Raw genomic sequence first — 20,447 nt, 5'->3', positions numbered from 1 at the left:
TACGGCAGTAAACCTGTCTGCGATGTGTCTGCACTGAGACGGCAGTGTGGGCTCACACACCTCCAGGGAGGACAGTTTGCTGACCCTCGGGCTCACTGTTCGCTCACCCATGAGCATATACCTGCACACACTGCCTTGCAGTATAAATCAAAGCGCTGTAGATACACACATTCGTTCTGTGGAGTATTTTCCATTGAAGTACTGAGCAATCTGTGAGTAGAGATTATGCAGAGCAATTCAGTGAGTGCAGCATGGTGAGCAGTCACAGCTCTGTGTTTTTGCTCATAAAAGAGCGTTGTTACAGGGTGCAGTCACGGTGAAGGAAAGGAAAGCAATCCCTGGGGCTTACTCTGATAATCCTCTGAAAGTAAATTGGCCCCGCTCTAATCAACAGAGTGGTGGAAGAAAAAGTGAAATCATTTTGCTTCCAGGATAAGAAATGCCAAAAGCCACAAGCTTTCCTTCTGTGTTTCAGCATACCGCTGGTTTCTGATCAATGCGTGGTTCTTCTGCTACACCTTCAGTCTTGTTTTGGTCAGGAGAGCAAAAAAATCCCAGCCTGCTTTAGTTAATGAAGTGCAGTTTTACCTGGCTTGCCCTGCTGTGATAGCGCAGTTGGAAATGTCATCCACTCTGCCCTGCACAGAAAAACAGTGCAGTAACGTTCCTTGTTGGTGTGCATGACTTACACAGCTCCTTTGTAGGGGTGGACGGCCAGACCCCGAACTGGGAAGACCAGGGAATGCACTGTGAGCATGTCACTTTGTTTCGAAGCTGTCTTGTTTTAGAAATACTACTGCATTCCGTTCTAATTTTCCAGAGCCCCCTAATCTTCTTGCAGGCTCTTAATGATGTAGTCGATAATAGGATTGTCGGTATTAATTTGGAACAATAATGCCAGCTGCTTGCTTGGTGGCGATTGGCAGAGGGGTGACCTTGCAGGTCAGCTAAGCAGAACTGGAAGTGCTTTGATCTGATCTATACAGAGCGAGGTCTGTTCCTCTCCAACAAGAGGAGCGAGTGGATTCTCTCTCCATGGGATGCTGATTCCTCTCCAGGGAGCACGGAGGACACCATGGCGGTGGCTTTGGATGCGATCCTGGCTCGGATCAAGGATGTTTGTAAAAGGAATGGTTTGCTCATCCTCTCGGTGCTGTCGGTCACCATTGGATGTCTCCTCGGGTTCTTCCTCAGGACCAGGCGGCTCTCCCAGCAGGTATGTGTGGCACCGCAGTGTATCACTGCAAGGCAAACACTTACATAAGAAAAGGCACAGCAACTTGTGGGACTTCAGGATGGATTTTACAAGATAAAAAGCGTGTTGGTGTACTTGTTCAATCTGCATAATTTGTTTGTTAATCTACACACTGCTCTTTGGGGCTATTCAAAGTACTCAGACAGTGTGTATGGCAAACACAAATGGTCTTTAAGACACTAATAAATCCAGCACAGCCCCACTGTAACAATGTGAGTATGCATAATAAGCTACATAAATGTTAAAACAGTATGTTTGTTGGATTTTATATTAGTTTGGAATGTGTGAGTCTAAGGAAAACACTGGCAATACTTTTCACCATCAGGTATATGGAGGTACAGATCTTTGTGCTACACTGATGGCATTTTAGAGTAATAAATATGAGGTCTCCCATTGTTAACAGACCGTGCTATTAAAGTCCCTTGGGGATTTCTCCTCCAGTGTTCTTCAGCTAAGCTCTTTGCGGGTACTTGTTTCTGTATCAGTCTGCCAGTAAACAGGACAACAGACACTGCTGAATGCTGCGAGCACACAAAGTAAATGTCGATTAAAAATGATGGCACTTTGTAAACACAATAGCTTAAAACAGTTCTCTGTTCTGCTGCCCTGACTGCAGTCTGAACGCTTCTTGTGTCCAGTCAGTAGCTTCATACACATCTAGCAAAACACATGAAATGCAGAATAAAGGATTATTCAGTGTAACCTATTCACAGTATTCCCTGGGGTGCAGCATATTTCATTATTGTCTTCCTTTGCAAAGGAATGAACAGTGCTGTGTGTGTTTCAGTTGAATTACAACACAGTATGTAGTTTAATTAATTTAAAATCAGTCCTCTAAAGCGTGCAGTCTTTGCCACCTTATCTACTAGAGCGGCAGATTTTACCTGCTCGTACCACTCGACCCACAGCTGTAGCAGGACTCACACGGGCAGGCTGTCTCAGAACAGTAAGCATCTCTCTGTGTATTTCCAGGAAATTAGTTATTTCCAGTTCCCTGGTGAGTTACTGATGAGGATGCTGAAAATGTTGATTCTCCCCCTGGTTGTCTCAAGGTAAGTGAAGACAATGCTCGTTCCAATAACCATTGAAGTTTCCTAAATAATACATGCAATCACCACTGTTTTTTAACTGCATAAATATTGGAGAGCCAGGAAATGCTGTACATTTATATTTAAAGTAGAGCTATAACCATATTTTTTAATCAGTAGGAACGTTTCCTTAATACTTCATATAGGTACAATAGAAATAGAAGTTAAGTGTTTGGAAAACATTTAAATTTAAACAATTGAAACAATGCACCACACAAAGAAGATAGAAAAGCACATTTAGGTTATAATATTTTGCAGCACTTTGAGAAATCTGCTGAAAAATGGGAAATATTGGGAAGAAAAACACATGTCCAGTGAGGTACTGATGCATGCCTGGCTTCAGGTGGAAGTGAAAGTGGTTTCTTAATACATTAAAGGTGGAAGCTTGAATGGTGCCACCTTGCTGGTGCCAGAGTTAATGATCTAGATCCCAGTGCTCATGATGCTCAACCAGCTGCCTTTGGAAAGCTTTTCTGCTCCTTAAATGTGTGTCTTCCGGCTGATTACAAGAACAACGGGTAAGACAGACAAAAGCCCTCTCATATACACAATGCTGAGAGAAGAGATACGAAGAGATACTTTAGATTCCCTCGTGGGTTTTGATATGCTGGGAGGGGGAGCAACACAGTGCAAAAGAGCTGCTCTGGCAGAGCCTGCAGCTGCTATAGGTTACCTACGGATCTGTTGGCAGGGAATCTCTGAGCTGAACTCAGAATTGATGAATTTGATTTTCTAAGGAAGAGAAGTAACTTAAAGAACTTAAAAGGGATTAGCTTTCCTTTTAGGACAGCATTAGTCTCACTCCCTGTATAACAAACTAACCCTTTCTGAAATTTCAGGAGGTTCTGCAAAGAAAAAATTACACCAGGTGTAGTTACATTCTTGTTCACCCTTTTTGTTTGTTTCTTTGTTTTATTCAACCCAGCACCAAGTGTGTGGTTCAGAAAGCTTTCAAGACTAGAAAATCTCACACTTATAAGTCAATAGCTCAAATCCAGCTTACGCAGAAGTGGCTGAAAAATTGTGCTATCCTTGTGACCTGATAGAAGGTGAAGATGGGAACTTTGCAGGCGATTTCTCTTAGGAAGGAGAGATACTCAGGAATCTCTGAAATGTATTTATTTTAAAAGTTCATTGGCTGCAGAAGAAATCAGTCAGACATCAGGAGATTGTTTCTTTATTGTTCCTTGGCTTATACACTTGTGTCACAGCACCTGGAAGTGCTCTTGTACCTATTTCTGCTGTTTCCTATTACCTGTAGTTTTACTTTTTGTTTTTCTGGATACACATAAGTCTTGAAAAGCAACTACCAGTAAAAGTAGCCAGCCAGTTTGATCCCCACGTGAGCTTCTGGAGTTGGCGTGATGTGGGCCTTCATTAAGGATGGAAGTTGGCACTATTTCAGTTATCTGCTTACATAAGCAAGCTTCATAGCATCATACAGTGCTCTAAAAGAAGTATATTTTGCTTGCCCCCATCCTTTGCTGAGTTTTAGCCCTGCTCATCCCTGTTACTAGCCACCAAGTGAGTGATGTACAGAACTTGATGTGGTGAGAACAGGAGTTTGTATCTGCCTTAGGAGTATTTGGTAGGTATTTGCTACAGGATCAGATTTTAGACCCTGCAGTTACCAGATGCACAGTGTTTCTTACATATATAAACAACAGGATACTGTTTTTAATACTGGAAATGGGAATAGTAAGGGAGCGGAGAGAGAATAGAGGCCAGACATGAATTCATGGTTGAACACATACACTGTCTTAGACTGCACAAAGCTCAAAGATCATCTGCAGATCTGAAGTTCTCTGATTCTCTTTGGGACAGAGGCCTTGATTCCCTTCTGCTGATAACTGAAGTGCAAATAGTTCATTTTCTCTCATATATCCAAAAGGTTTCAGCAAATATCTCAGGTTTTCAGACAGACACACACATTCACAGCAGTGGCAGAGGTGGATCTCAGTGCATCCTGCCTTGAGTGCTCTGATACGTTTAAAAAATAAACGTGGGTCTTTAGCTACGATCTGCGCTAACCAGCCTTCACTCCAGATAATGAATTTCCTCGCTCCAGCCAGGAGATGGCTCTGTCTGGAAGAGCGAGGATCCACAAGCTGTTAGCAGTGTTAACAGCCGTTCCAGTGCAGTAGTAGTACATCTGGAGGCCTTTGAGGCTTTTTCTAGCAGCGTTACCTACCAGAAAATCACAGAATCTCTAACTCTCGCTCAGTGTAGTTAACAAAAAGCTCTTCTCCTCCCCCACCCGTCTCCCCACATCTATCCTTCACCTGCAGTATTGCTTTCAGGACAAATTGAATATCAGAGATATCTGCTCATCACTTCAGTTTCTCAAGCTCTGAGTGCTTGAACTTTAAATCTAATGCCAATATATTTGTACTCTACACTAAACAAAGACTGAGAAAGAAACAAACACCCAGTTTTCCCATCAGTAGCATCTCAGATTTGCTAAAGCAAACACTCCTAGTTTCACAGGCATTACAGGAACTTCATTATCTTGTTCTGATCTCAGAATAATTATTAGGCTTAAAATTTATTTAACAACAACCTTTTTGGATAATTAAGAAATAACACGTAGCAGAGATTTGATCCTTTTCCTTGTGCAGAATCACACCTAAATAACTAACTTGACCTGGATCTTTAAAAAATGTAAAGCTCTTTCCTTTAAGTGTACAGTTCCTAACACAAGCAGGTGCTAATAGAAATTACATTTATTTGAAGGTTCATTTGGGGATAGCAATAAATGTTTGATACTTTGGGGGTTTTGTTGGCGGAATTAAATACGATATGCTAAATATAGATCTGTCTGTCTTTAAGGGGATTCCTGTCCATAATGCCATCAGTTCTGGTAATCCCTTATCCTTCTGCTCAGATTCCTGAGTGGGTCATTCTTATTCATGCTGTTAAAGCCTAGTATTTAGCTCAGAAACTACTTCATCATAGTGCCCTTTTACCCATATACATGTGTGTAGAAATATATATGTGTATATATATATATATATAAATATTTCAGTTGTTTGATTAGGGGAAGACATTGACATTTTAACATCCCACTAATGAAAAGTACTGTTCTTTCTGATTTATGGAACTCTGTTCTTGCTCAGCTCTACAGCTACCTACCAGAGCCTGTTAGCTATATTTGAAGAGCTGATAACTCCATGAACTTTGTAAGATGTGGAGACATGCTGGGTGCAGGCAGATGTGAGCTCACTCAGCCCATGAGCCAAGCCATGCAGACCTGCACCAACTCTGTGCTGGAAGCCATAGAGCCGCATTAGGATGGCTTTGCTCCCAAGCTCGCATGCAAAGAGCTGATGTGGCTCCATGGCTTCCAGACCAGTCTTGGCAGCTCAGGCTAAAGATAGAGCCTGTCCAGTCTGCCTGCAGTTGCCTGGGTAGACGTACCCTAAGAAACGTCTGTGCAACAGAGAATTCTTGGAGAGTTTAGGCTTTAGCTATGCTGTGAGACAAGGTGTTAGCCCTTTCCTGGAATATGTTATCTAAGGTTTTACTGAGGAGAAAGTTCACCTAGAGATGAGAGTTTTAAGGAGATAACTTAAGGAAATAAATGTGTGAAGTTTTCAAGTGAGTTTTCACTGTCCTTGAATGAAAGTGAATGGGAAGTTACTCATAAGTAAGAAATGGTCAGAGAGGAAACTCACTCGACACCGGTAACTACTTTGAATTACCCGTATCTCTGTTGTATTGCAGAACTGATCACGGGTTACCCCAGAAGTTATTCAAATGGTGCTTTAAGATTGCGCGAGCTTGTAGAGGAAAATTTCATTCTACCTTCTTAGGAGACCTTGTGAATCCCCTCTCCATGCCTCAGATATTCTCAGAGGTTTCAGTACATTATAAACTAGCATTTTCTTGTAGCTTCACGTTTGGAGATATCATACCTAGTAGTCAGATCTAATAGAATCATAGAATTGCTCAGGTTGGAAAAGACCTTAAAGATCACCAGGTCCAACTGCAACCTAACCCAACTACCCTAACTCTAACAACCCTCCACTAAATCATGCCCCTGAGCACCACATCCAAGCAGTTTTTAAACACATTCAGGGATGGTGGTCTTCTGGTGTTTTTTCTTACTGGCATAACCCAGAGGTACAAACTGTTTCCAGTGAAGAATGACATGCTGCAGAGTTTTTCATGTCATAATGACAAAGTTGGACCAACTCCATACAAATGATTTAGGCAGTATCAGTAGGGATATAACGATGTGCGGGAGACATCTGGAGTCACAAAGTGAATGAGTGTGTGGAGAGTACTGATATCATTACAAACAGGGTCCAAATAGTTTGTGATCCATCAGAATTCTTCTGCAGTCTTCTTAATATGAAATAGTTTATGTCTTGCAAATAAATGGCAATGGCATGTGAAGTTTGAGGAGCTGGCCAAAATCCTTCTGTTTCCTTAGGATAGAGCCATGTGTGAACAATAAACAGTTGAACAAATCTGACTTCTTCATAATCCAGATTTGTATTCCAAATCCTTCTGGTCTTTCCTTAATCTAAAATCACTTGAAAGAATGGTCTGAACAGAAAATCAAGTATTATTGAGATTCTTGGCTCTTTCCATGTTTCCCACGGTTGGAAGCTTCACATCCATTCTTAACAGATGATTTCTTTTTTATTTGCATCCCAACATCTGAACTTTGAAAACATTTTATCAGAACAGCTGAAGTCAACCTGCCAGCCTGAGTTCTGTGTGTGCTGTAGTACAATGTCTCAGGTCTCCTTTGTCAGTCAGCGATCAGAGGCTGCTCTTCATTCACAGAATTGTCACTTTGGCTTCATGTGTTGGATTACTGGAAAGGAAGTAGTGGCAGAACAGCCTCTGGACATTGATGTTCATTGTTTGCTGAGCAAAGTCCTGCCTGTTTTGCATTAGTTTGTAATAACAGTTTCCCCACAGCACACTAATAAAGTACAATACATTATTTGAGTTCCTGCTCAAAAAACTGCATGTCATGATGGGCTAGAAATGTAGATTTATTAGTTTCAGTTTCTTTTCTTGAAGCCTAGTTGTAAAATTAAACACAATTCCTGCAAATAGCATATTAGAGACAGCTAGATTTTCTGCCATTTTTATTTGCTGTTATTTGAAGACAGAGGGCAAGATTTTCCATCATGCTTGACACCTCTGAGATGCCACTGTCTTTAGCAAATAACTACCAATGACAAAACCTGCCTGGGCACTTTCCTGTGTAACTTCCTCTGGGGAACATGCTTTAGGTCCCAAAGGGCCCTTCCAACTCCTACAATTCTGTGGTTGTATGATTCTGTAATTCTTGTATGTCATGTATACAGGCAGAGAGTGACAGATGTGCCAACTAGTGTCCTCCCACCAGTACCACTGCCTCTGTGGTGTATGATGTCAGCAGCAGACTTCTGTGTCACGGTCATAGCATTGCCTAGCTCTGTCAGTATTCTGTCTTGTTTGAAGAAAGGAAGGAGTATCCTGCAAAGAAAAAGTCATTCTGATCCCTGCTGCTAAAATTGTTTTAACTCTACTGGAGACTAAGCACAATCAAGCATCAAACTGTAGAAAGAATCAGGGGAGTCTCCTTATTTCTTTCTCTCATTACTGTGAAGTGTCTTATTTTCATTATTGCTAAATGTTTCTCTATAATTGGTACCTCCATGGAAATGAAGCAGCCTGGACAGAGATGAGGGAAGTGCTGATGGTCCATGACAGAACAGAGATAGCTTCAGACTTCCAATTTTCACTAAGAATTGTCTTTAAATAAGTGTCTTGATTTTGCTGTTTCCTTGTCTGTAGAAGATAAATAGTGCCTTCCTGTATGATAGATTTTTATATTAGTGAAGCATTTTAAGATGATTAAATGGCTTGAGCTGCAGAAATGGAGATTATTACCATGTTGAAACTTAAAGGCACTGACCTTGACAAAAAGCTACGAGACAGCCCGCTTGCCCAATCAAGCAGCATTAGTGGAGCCTGCACTTCACTTTCATGATGCTTGACTATAATATAATCATCTCTAATGTAGCTGTTAGAGGAGCTTCCCAGCCTCATCGGGAGAATTTGTTTAGCCAGGTCTTTTCTATTGCATGCAATTACAAAATAAGAACGAGAGAGTGGGAAGGGGATGAATGAAAACAAACATGATTCTAGGACCTGCTTGTGGTTAATACTTGACCATTACTTGACAGGATTAATGTCTTTCTAATCACACTAATCCTTTCTGATAACTTCATCCATAATCCATCTATTTCAAAGCAACATCCAGATGGCTTCTGGTGGCGAGGAAGACAAAATAAACAAGCAGAATGGAGTCTTAACAGCAGCTCCTTGTATTTTCCATTTCTGGGGACATAGGTTTTGAACTTCAAGGAAGTAAAAAAATTGCTTTTTATCAGAAGGCAACAGATGAAAAAGTAGAGAATGGCACAGAAGATAGAAAGTTCTATATTTTGTATGTAAATAAAATGCTTCATAAATACTCGGACGCTTTTCAGTGTTAACCAGAAGTAGCCTAGAGGTGCTCACAAGAGTTTAGCTAATTGTTTGCACAGGGCTAATTAGATTTCCAAGATATTGAAAAAATTCCCTTCCTCATTAATTAAAACCTGCTTGAATAATTTTTGGTATTTTACACAGATTTCTCTCCAAGCAGATATGAAACATAATATTTAATAGTTCCATTTGTTTGTACTGTTACCAGTGTTTAAAACAATATGGGAACTGACCTTGTATTTTTATTCAGTCGCATTTAAAACAATTCCTGGAGATGTGGACATCTCCCTTTCCTCTTTCAGTTTCCCCTTTAGAGCTTTATCAAAGTTTCACTGTTCTTCCACTGATCCTCCTCACTGTTCTCCCTCAACAAAGACCCAATAAAGATGTAATTTATTATATTTCATAAGTCAAAAATAAACAAGATTTAATCAAGCCATCCTAGAGAAAATAATGTATCATCTGTTTTGTTGCTTGTTTGAGCATTTTTTCTAACAGTAAACAATTAAACAATTGAAGTCTTAAAGAAATAATTAAGCCTTAAATATTGACCCCACTAAAATGCTGCAAGTAAATATATTTTTTAATGGTTTTCAATATCCAACAAGCTGCTACCATCTTATTCATTGATTTCCTGACTCTTTCTCCAATGAAAATGACAGTAGTTCAGAGAGGAGATAAGACAGAATGGAAACCACTTATTTACTGAAAACAAAGCAGAGTAGAGTTAGAATTACTTAGTTAAAAAACATACAAACAGACAAATAAAAAACAGACATCTTTTACTTGTTAATAAAAGAAGTATAAAATTTAAAGAATCTCTTCCTGCAAATACTGTGAAGCATCAGTTTTATATCATGAAGAGATCTGAAAATTATTAAACACAACTTGGAATATAAGGACCATAGGGCAAATATGTACACAGATATATGGCAGATAGAACAAATTTGGAGGTTATTGTTTAGAACTGCTTGTAATCTCTGAGCATACACAACTTCATCCAAGATCTATTGGACAAACAAGATCAGAGAATAAAACAGCAGGCTCTTCTAGTCAGCAGGAAAAAAAAAAACACCACAGAAAGATCATTTTCACATGTAGCTGGAACAAACTATGCAGGAAATAAAGAGGTCATGGGGCTGTTTCAATTATTTTGATGCCAGGTGCAAAAAAAATCTTAAATCACAGAAATCAGATTTCACTTACATCCTCCTCTGCAACGTTTAGCATTTCATCCAGAATGAATTCAAATGTATTCAGGAGGCCTTAAACTTGACGCTGTACTTTTTTCAATACAAACTAAGAAATAGTCCATAAATATGAAATTGCAAGAACTTTTTTCCTGTTTTTTGGTTTTGTTTTGTTTTTTGGCCAGACTGATTAAATGAGTCAGAAATATTGTAATTATTCAGAAAACCTGCAGGTTGGATTTCATTGACTTAGTCCTTTCTAGTCTATTTGGCAATCATGTTATGGTAGCTATGCATGAAGCATATTTGTAGAAGCTACTTGAATACATGGTAAGTCAGGCTATGGTAACCGATAAATCAAATAACTGCCTGGTTATTCCAAGCCTAATTAGATTCTGAGGATTTATAAGAATTCAAAGTTTCCTGGTTTTCGTTTGTGTTTCTTAAGAGTCTGGTTCTGAAGGGCACAGAAACATCTTTGTTCAGTCATAGAAGCAGCTTGGATTGCTGTTGACAAGGGGTTTATATAGCCAAGAGTGTCTAATGAACGCTAGTTTTAAAGGTAAAACCTGAACATGGTAGAGTGATATTAGGAAGCTATTCCTTCTGAATTCTGTTTTCCATAGAAAATAAGAAGGATACTTTTTCTCATCATTCTTTAGCTGCGTTATGTGCACACCAGAGCTATAGTGATGAACAGTGAGGAAATCTTGTGATGACACTGTGTGTTACTCCATACAATAACTGTGATGCTCACTATATCTGCTAATCTTGGTGTCTTCTGTTCTGCTCCTTCTGACATCAAATGTATGAAGTCAAATGAAAAGTAATTAATGAGTGACTACCATTTCTGACTATTTACAGACATTTCTTCCTGAAAATTAGTCTGAGCAATTGCTTAAAATGTTCCCTGTTGCTCCGCAGCCTTTGGAAGACTACTTCCATTGGTCCATTCTTCAAACTGAGCTTTGCAGGCCATGAATAACATGCAGCTTTATTTGAACCCAGACCTTGATTCATTCTTCATCACACCACAGTTTTCCCTGTTGCATCTCCATAGTTAATTACTTTTGAGAACTTTCTCATCACAGCATGAACCGAGCATGACTTTATCTGGTGACAGGATAATCTCATTACAGATGATGATCTTGTTAATGAATATCCCCAAGACAGAGCAATCTCATTATTAGCCCCCTCAGGATTTGCCACCTACGAGCCAATGTCTGATTAGATTCTAGCTGCACATCCTCCCCCAGATCCTAATTGTACAATGGCTGGGGTTGAGGTGGCACCCCCAAAGGCACACGACCCACTGGAAGTGCTTAATTATGAGGTTTTGCCTTCAGATCTCCTGGACATACTTCCCAGGTGAACAGTCGTGACAGTTCAAGCACCATGTGCAGCAGAGTTCATCCCCGGCTGCTCTGCAGAGCAAACACAGCACAGGTGACATCAGGGACTGTCTTTCCCACAGAGGTAATGGCTTCAGGACAGCTGCAGACAAAACAACTGTACTGTGTCTCCTCATTAGTGCATTTTCTAAGTAATCAGCATGTGTGACATCCTACCCAATAGCAGCAGATCTGCTTGGTCAGGGCTTTCATGCCACTTGTGTCAGTTTCCGTGCATACCTATGATGAACGCTTAAAACAGTTACTATGAAAAACATCCAGCTAGAAATCAGTTTATTCTGAGACACAAACAACATTTAAGTCACTGCTTTAGAATATCAAGTCTTCCGTAGGGAAGTGCCAAGGAAGTATCATGGCTGCTATTGTTTTTCTTCTTTAATATGTAGTGTTGTGTTTGTAAACAGAGCTTTACAGGCAAAAAGAAAGGTGGAATTTTCATCAAACTGTTCAAAGAGAAGGAAGAATAATGGCTACAAAAGTGAGAGATCAAGATGCTCATTTCCTAAATGATCGATATTGCAGTGCAGCCAGCATTTTCCCTTGCTCCTGTAACATTAACAAAAGCTGTCCTACATGAGAGAGTGGCAGTGCAGAAAAGCAGTGCATTTTCTTAATTAATCTAGTGGAGAGCAGGAACCTGAGCCCTAAACCCCATCCATTTGATTTCATTAAATGTACTATACAGGTTAAGCTGCACTTTAGTATTGGCTCTAGACAACCTCACTGAGCAGAGTGAGGTCAAGGAGGTCTCATTCAAGGAGATGTAGCTTAGTACATTACTATGAGAAAAAGCTTGATAATCTGTTCTGCTTTGATGATAAATCTAGGCAGCAGGGTCACATCAAATAGTAAATGTATAATTTTATTTCAACTTTAGTTTTCCTGAGATGTGTGTTCAGAAGAGTTTACACTGGATTATTCAAAGCTAAATCTTAGTTTAAAACCCCAGGCAACACAGGTGTGATTGGAAGCTCACATCTCAGTTGCAGATTACCGGGATGCAGCAGCAGGGTCTATGCCACAGAAGCAAGGGCAAGTTCAGGCACCAAGCAGTGCCTTAATTTGCCTGTAAAAGAGGGCTAGTGGGGGTTAAATTACATAGCAGAGTTATGTAGCATAGCAGAGACAAGCTTTGTGAGGCCTCTGACCATCTTCTGACAGTGATGGGAAGAGCTTTGTGTTACTGCAAGCTTCCAAAAACACTGATATGAAGTTGATCATGCAAGACGCAAATGGAATAATAGGAAATTAGGCTTTCTGTTGCATTGATGTTATGCACAAGGTGCCATGTATTTTGTGTTTTCTTTCCACAGCTTAATGTCTGGGCTAGCAGCCCTGGATGCCAAGACTTCCAGTCGATTGGGTATCATAACCGTCACTTACTACCTGTGGACAACATTTGTGGCTGTGATTGTGGGAATAATTATGGTCTCCATCATCCATCCGGGTGGAGCAGCACAGAAGGAGAGCACTGAGGAGGGTGGAAAGCCCATCATGAGCTCTGCAGATGCACTGCTGGACTTAATCCGGTAACTGCATTCATTCTTTCAGGTTTCTGGAGATAATGTTTTGTACATAAATGCCTGAGGAGCAGCTGTGGCCTGAGGATAAGGTCGTAAACCTTGAAGTCTTCTCAGTGTTGCACAGACATCAACTATGTCAGGACTGTGAGCTGCTCACTCCGTTTTTGCTGTGCTAAGTACCATCCACAGCTGCACTCTCTTTCTACCCTGAGTGTACACTGATGGTTTTTATTCTTCCTCTACAGAAATAACCGCATTCTCTAAATAAATAATGTCACAATTGTGGGGAGTGGGCTTTCAGCCTAGATAAACATTATGGGTGAAATCCTGGCTCTGCTGAAGTCAATTGCAAGACTCCTAAATATCTGTGTGGAAGTCTGGATTAAATGTAATGATGTATCTACTGGTTTGAGCTAGAAAAGCTGATCCTTCAGCTCAGTGATAAATCACTTCCATTCACAGCTGTAGACCATCTTTTCAGGCCCAGATTGGCTTATCTTCTCAATTCATTCATTTCCTCTCCATGTATCAGTTGCACATGTGCACAGAAGTTTGCACAGGAAGCATCTGGCATTCTTCAAAAGAAAAAGAATGCTAAGTGTACGAGTGGAGTGCATGAATCTTGGCACAGTGATACACGTATTCACCCTCACTTATTTCAGATATGGAGCCACTTTGAAATGATGACATGTATTATTATTTCTTGTGGTGTTATATATGACGTCAGGTTTGGAATTTTTGGCAGAGAGGAAGGATGTTGCTAGAAATTGAATTTCTGGAATTTTGGGGTGAGGATTCTGTTTTTAGGAGTGGTTTTAATCAGAAATAAAGCAAAGAACTACTGCAGAGCCTCATCATTGTTCTGAGTACCTATAACATTAATCAGTGTTCACATTTCTACAATACTGATGGTATACGGAGGAATCTGGTGATAGCATAATATAGCATTTATACAGTATTATTTTGCAGGTGGTGCTTCCCCCACATTATGCTAAAAAACAGTAATAAAACTCCAGTGTATGTGACATGATTGGGACACTACCACACGATTCTGAAATGGCTCTAAACCTCGCATCACCCAAGACATATGTAATCTGATTGACATATTAAATTTGCAGCCTCAATATATGTACCCACAAGTCAGCCATTTTGTGCCTAAACAGAAGTATTGGAAAGGATTCCACTCAAAAGTGAATCCCCAGAGATGGGGGCCATGATCTGTGGATGTCAATCTGCCCCTGCTGACTTTCTCCTGACTTTAGCCTATACAAAAAGGCCACTGAATGCAGCACAATATACACATTTTAGCCTTTAGTGCTGAAAATCTTTAGTGCTGTTCTGGACTTAAGTATCTGAGTATTTTTTTTAACCTGATCCAGCTTTAAATCAAACACATCTTCCATCTCTGGAAGACACCCATTTAACCAGCTGGTTCATTTCATACCTGTGCAGGAATCTCCCATAACTTGTCCCTCTTCTTTGGCATTGTGCAACCATCTGGGCTGAGCATAAATAATTTAGATGGCAATTTTCAGTCTGAAGTTTTGTAGGAGATGCAATTCTAAAGAGCTGTTCTCTCTCTAGTTCTCTCCAGCTGCCACTTTACTGAGCTGAGACAGATATACAAATCTGCCTTAATTATAGTCAAGATTCCTGGTACGAGCTCATGAAATTGTATTTTCATCCATATTTAAAAATACAAATCCTCAGGCTAAGGATCATCATTTTGTTCTCTTTAATGCATAAAAACACCTTGTGCCTTATGAGTTTTAATGGATTTATTCTCATGATGTGCATCGCTTCTGTGAGGTAGGGAAGAGACATTTTCCTTTCCTACAGCTGGAGAACTGAGATGTGTGGGGAAAAAGTACCTCACTGAGGATCATTCAGAAAATTCTGTGGTCCCAGAGGAAATATTCCCAGCTTCTATGAGAGCCAGCAGTGTCATGTTCTAGGAATGTGGTTTTGGGGGCATCTCAAAGGAAATAATAGCAGTGAATCAACACAGACTTTTGCCTTCTTTTCTTCTACGTGAACTACTGAAATTAACTCTGTATTTTTTTCCAAATATGAGAAAAAATGAATATTTAATGGCCTTTTTTTCAGTTAAGAAATGAAGAAGAAAGTGTTTAAAGGGCAAAAGAAGGGCTGCACTTAGAGGATTAATGTCCAATTGAAAATATTTGGTGTGCTTTCTTCAAGAACTTACGTCCACCTGACAAACAAAATAGAAAATGCATAGAACTCGGGGGTGAATGTTTGTGAAACAAGATCTATTACACAGCACTATTTACATTAACAGTTACTATTTCCACCATGCTCTATTGTCACTTTCATATACCTTCCGTTTATAAGGGTGAATTTCATTGCCGCTTAAATCATGCTGTTTGCATTTGTCATCAGTGGAAACAAATTTTGTCTGATGTGATAAAGATTCGACATTATAAACATCCACTTGGGGAAAAAATCCAAGCCAAACTGGAGGTTCACCTTCCTGTTTTATATACAGCTTATCGTGTGTGCAAACAGGCACCACAAAACATAGGGCTCACAGACATTTTTAGTTTTCTCAAGCTTCACCAAGCAGAACAATATTGTGAGCCAGCAGAGCTCAGAAGCTCCAAGTAAAACAACACAGTGAATTCAGACAGGATCAAATCACACCTTAACCTGACATAACACCAAAGTTCATACTCTGTTTACTGGAAGGATAAATCAGAGCAGTTTTTACCATTGAATATTCAGGACTGCATCCAGTTTAATAGACTTTGAAGCAGGTACCCTGGAGACTCAGTCTGGCTCACATGCTTTAACCAAATGAGGTTTGTTCTTTGTTCTGATTTGTGTAGTTAGTTTTTTTGTTGGTTTGGGGCTTTTTGTTTTTATTTTTAATATACCATTAATAGTTAGAAGAGAATATAAACACAGTAGAGGATTTATATTTTCATGGGATCCCCAGGTGCTGTTAAAATAATTTCCTTTCTCTCTTCTCAAGCTAAGGCCTATTTTATTATGTATAGAAATTCCATTACTTCAAAACAGGGCTGGAGAAGTTCAGTATCTGCTGTAATTAGGAAGAAGTCCAGGCTGCAAAACCAACAATTATGCTTAAAGAAGGTTACAGCTGAAGACTGAGTTGTATATGCAGGCAAGAATTAAACAGTGTATTAAAAGACTCAGAGTTTAAACTATAAAAGAACTTTTTTTTCAATAGCTTTGATCTACATTCCAGTATCTTCTACCAAAAGCCACTGTGTACCTATGGTAGGAATATTCATCTGTCTCCTGTGGCAAACTATCATTTTTTAATCATTTCAGTTTCCTAGATTTCTTTTATCTCACAGAAGTAGCCCGATGCCAGCACTGTTCACCACTGTGTGTGACCAGATGTTCTCTTCTAGTTAGTTTTTAAGAAGTTCAAGCTGCTCAGAAGCCTAAAATGCTCTGAAGTCCTTAAATGTATGGTACCTATTTGTCATAAAAGGAAAGCAACATGGAAAAAAGATAATTCCATGATGAAAATGATGCTGGGAAGAGGGACTTTGAAGCAGACAACACATGGAAGCCATGAGTTAAAACTACAATAGGAAAGCTTCAGCCCCAGAAAGGAATAAATTACTCATCCTCCTGAAAATTGGCCTGGACATCTTCTGAAATGAAGGAACACTTTCTATTAAATACATTTCCTTTCCTGGAACCACAGTGCAAATATGCTGGGCCTGTCATGCTACTTTTTATATGACTCAACCTTTACAAGATTCCTAAAGATGTGGCGCACTTGTGATTCCACCCCAAAGAATGAGTGTTTCAGAAAGTTATAGCACTGTTAGAGCTTGTCTTTCAGAAGAAGCAAGGGAAGGAGGTTCACCCTCCTGATTCCTTACTGAAACTGAAATGCCATGCAACAGTGTCACCCTCAGGACATGTAAAATGTCAAAGTATTTGACAAACTGATTCCAAATTAGTTCGGCCTTGATCTGAAAAAAGACAAGCACGACACAATGCCTTAGTTCTGATTAGTGATTTTTGCATTTCATTAGCATCTTTTATCATAATAATAGTACTGTAAAGGACTTTTGCAAAAGCATGCTTGGTCCTTTTAGCCAGGGTAGTGAGATTGATTCTAAGGACAGGCTTCCTAGCAATGTGGTTGTTGGCACGGCATGCAAGAGGCGGTTGGATAATGCCCTTAATAATGTGCTTCAACTTTTGGTTAGCCCTGAAGTGGGCAGGCAGCTGGACTATACAGTCTTTGTACATATTTTGAACCATTCTATTCTCTTCCATTCCATTCTATTCCAAATGAAATGATTATTTATGTGCAGTATACATCTTTCCACAGACCCTGAGATAGGCCTCTTGTTCAGACTTGCTGAAATAAATTTTGCCCTTGATTTTAGGTGTGCAAACCCTGATGGAGCCCACTGACATCAGCAGGAATCTATTTCAGATGTATTCCTGTACAGCTGAGGACAGGATTTGTGGCTCATGGGGTACAATAGCAGGAGTCTACAGAGCTGGTGATGGAATTCATGCACAAAAGAGTAAACACAAAGGAATCTTTGAGGTTAAGGGAATGTCACTGAGAAAGAAGAGACACCTTTCTTCAGATTATAGTAAATAGGAACTGCAGTGCTGTTCATTCTTCTGCAGAGCTGTAAATTACTGGAAACTTTATAGTCCTCATGTCAAGCTACCTGGACTCCATTATTACTGTCTCCATACCCTTGCTGTACTGAATACTGCCAAAAACGCACTCTTAAAACAATGTTCTTACAAGCTAAATTAGTTCAGATGTGAGAAATACAGGACAGAGAGCAGTGTCCAAAGCTGCTTTATGCCCAACACAAATATAGGCCAGTAAAATATTACCAGGACACATATGTTGCAAAAGGTGGCTTTAATTCTGCAGCGTGGGAGACTGCAGCCAAAGACTGTCTGGTGTGGCAGGGATTAGGTACTGATAACATCAAAGTCTGAGAGCAAAACCAGATTGCTGCTGCAGAGCACAGAGTGCCCCACAGGGAATGGGTGTTCTGAATCAAGGAAACATCTGCTGTACCTGTGGCTGCTGGCCTAACTTCTTTAAAAAGATCTGCACAAACCGAGTGCTTTGAATCAACAGATGGTGTGGTCAGGACTCCAAATGAGTATTTCAGACATTCAGTAGTATAATTACAACCAGAATTTGGCCTTTTATTTGTAATAGAAGTTATCCAGGAGCCATCAAACTGTCTTTTCCAATAGCTGTATACTTGTGTTTCATGGACAGTTTGGGTAAAGGCAAGAGCAAGAAAATAGTCTAACAGTGCTGATATTTGTCTCACTACCATACTTTTCAGAGTTAGCAACGTTTTGAGGAGAGCAGGAGGGCACTCATGCCCTGGGGGTACGACCAAAGCATTGCTTGAGCTGGAAAATGATTTTCTAAAACAGTTTAGCTTCCTAATAGAGCAGAAAGTTAAGGGACCAAAATGAGTGAGTAATGTTAATTGCTAGATTAATTGCTGGGAGACAATGGAGAAGGGAAAAAGGGCTCCCATTAGCAGTGACAAGGTGCTAAATAGTTTTACATATACTACAAGCTGCACCCTCAGAGCAGCTCCTTTGACTGGTTGTTGTTTGCTACAAGTCTGCAGGATTTTCTATAAATTCCATGGCTCCATAATTGCTGAACACCTGTTGCTTTAGTTATACATACACATTTCTAACTGTCGGTGTATCCTTATGCCTGAATCCTCATCTCATACAAAAATGAGACAAGGATTCCAAAATTTCCTAGCATCATCACAGCAGGATACACTTGGAAGTGTTTAGTAGTTCACATGTCTGTATATGCTGATAGCACAACAAATATAGGCCAGCTATGTCATCTGTAGTTCAGCAATAAGTCTGGTCTGTAGAAAGTTCATATTGAAGCTTCATATATGTTCACTCTTTCAGCCTGTGATAAACACACCTGCTCTGTCTGGCATAACTCCTGAAGCAGAAGATGCTCTGGGAAAAGTGTCCTCTGTTCTTGCTCAGGGCAGATAGTACTTGGCTCTTAATTTTTTGCATAACCAAAGGCCACATGTCTCAGTTCCTGCTTTACACTCATATCCTTGTCTTAAACCTAAATGTACCTGTGTTCAGCACCAATCTCCTTCAATTTTATTCACTATATATAATTCTCCATTATTCTGTGAAATTATTTTTGCCAAGAATTCTAAATTGTGCTGGTGAGGTTAGAAACAATCAGTTGTGCTAGAGAAATGAATCCTACATCGCTTTGTTTCCCACTGTCTTATTTTGTGTTTTGTGTTTTATAAGCAATCAGAAAGTAGCACTGGAAATCTAGAAATATTTTATCTGCTTAGTTCTCTTAATTGAATAAGCACCAGAGCATTTATAAGTGGTGACAACAACAATTATTACTTCTTAAGTACTGACTGTGTCTTTAATTCAATTTATGCCAGTGATGAACACAGTACCTGTTCTGTAGAGGGATGGCTTCACTTTATGATACTGATACAAAATCCATGTGGTTATAACTTCATCCTTGTGAAGGCAGTAGAGATGTGTCAGGGCTGGTCTGATATCAAGTTGGATGCCTGGAAGATAGGAGGACAAATATCAACATGCAGCAAGGTGTATCTCTACAGCAAGGCTTTGTCAGATGTTTCTCAAGAGGCCTGGCTGAATCCATAAACTCCCACTCATCTCCTGAGTATCTGTGGCTGTTTCATACTTTCTTATTATTTGTGTTTGGTCCATTAGAGTTTTCTTTCACAGATTGCTCCCTTCAATGTTTTTAATTAACAAAACTAAATTTTGGCTAATGATGGATTTTTTCAATCCAAGTAAACCAGCTTAAAATAAAAAATAAGCTGAAGTTCTGGCAGACACATTCAGGTCAGCCATTCACTAGATAAATTGTGTCTCAAAGACTGGATCACAGTGCATAATATATTAAAAATTATTGGGAGCATTCCAGCATCCAGTATTATGTGGGTAGTTGTAATTCCTGCAGGATAAAGAATGATAAAGAAATAAAATGCTATAATCCTCAACAAATTTGTCTAACATTTAATCCAGCTACTAACCACATGATATTTCCTTTCTCGAGCAGTCTCAATTTGTTCTTAATTCTTCTAATTAAGACTATAAAGCAGAGATAGAAAGTAGAAATCATCAGCAATTAAACACATATTTCTTTGTAGTGCTCTGTCTTGTACATGACATTCATAGTAAGACCTAAGCAGGACTGCTCAGTGTGATGCCATTCTTCAAAACAATCCATATTCACACAGTAGGATACAGCAGGTTATGTCACAATAATTACACTATCACTTTGCAGTCCCATAGCACCTTATGTCTGATCACCACAAATCATGCATTTATATATGCAATTTAATATTAGTAGACTCTCTTACAGCGTTGAAGCAGAATTCCCTTATGAGGCATACCGAGGCAGTAACAAACTTTTCCCTCTCCTGTGAACC

The 20,447-nt window shown here is 39.6% G+C and overlaps 1 protein-coding gene across 1 annotated transcript in view; it reads left to right on the top strand.

Moving 5' to 3' along the window:
- The first annotated feature begins 49 nt into the window (after window positions 1–49).
- Window positions 50–20,447, top strand: part of SLC1A7 (solute carrier family 1 member 7) — a 40,200-nt gene continuing 19,802 nt past the window's right edge. Inside the window, exons 1-3 of the mRNA XM_015870613.3 lie at window positions 50–1,216; window positions 2,228–2,307; window positions 12,754–12,969. Coding sequence (XP_015726099.1) covers window positions 1,076–1,216; window positions 2,228–2,307; window positions 12,754–12,969 — 437 coding nt within the window. The 5' untranslated portion in view covers window positions 50–1,075. The remainder of the gene's footprint in view (window positions 1,217–2,227; window positions 2,308–12,753; window positions 12,970–20,447) is intronic.

This window comes from Coturnix japonica, chromosome 11 (assembly GCF_054131305.1).
Source record: "Coturnix japonica strain WE chromosome 11, WE-NBRP24, whole genome shotgun sequence".
Classification (NCBI taxonomy): Eukaryota; Metazoa; Chordata; class Aves; order Galliformes; family Phasianidae; genus Coturnix; species Coturnix japonica.
The sequence above is the reverse complement of the archived record's forward strand: the minus strand, read 5'-3'. Positions and strand labels throughout refer to the sequence as shown.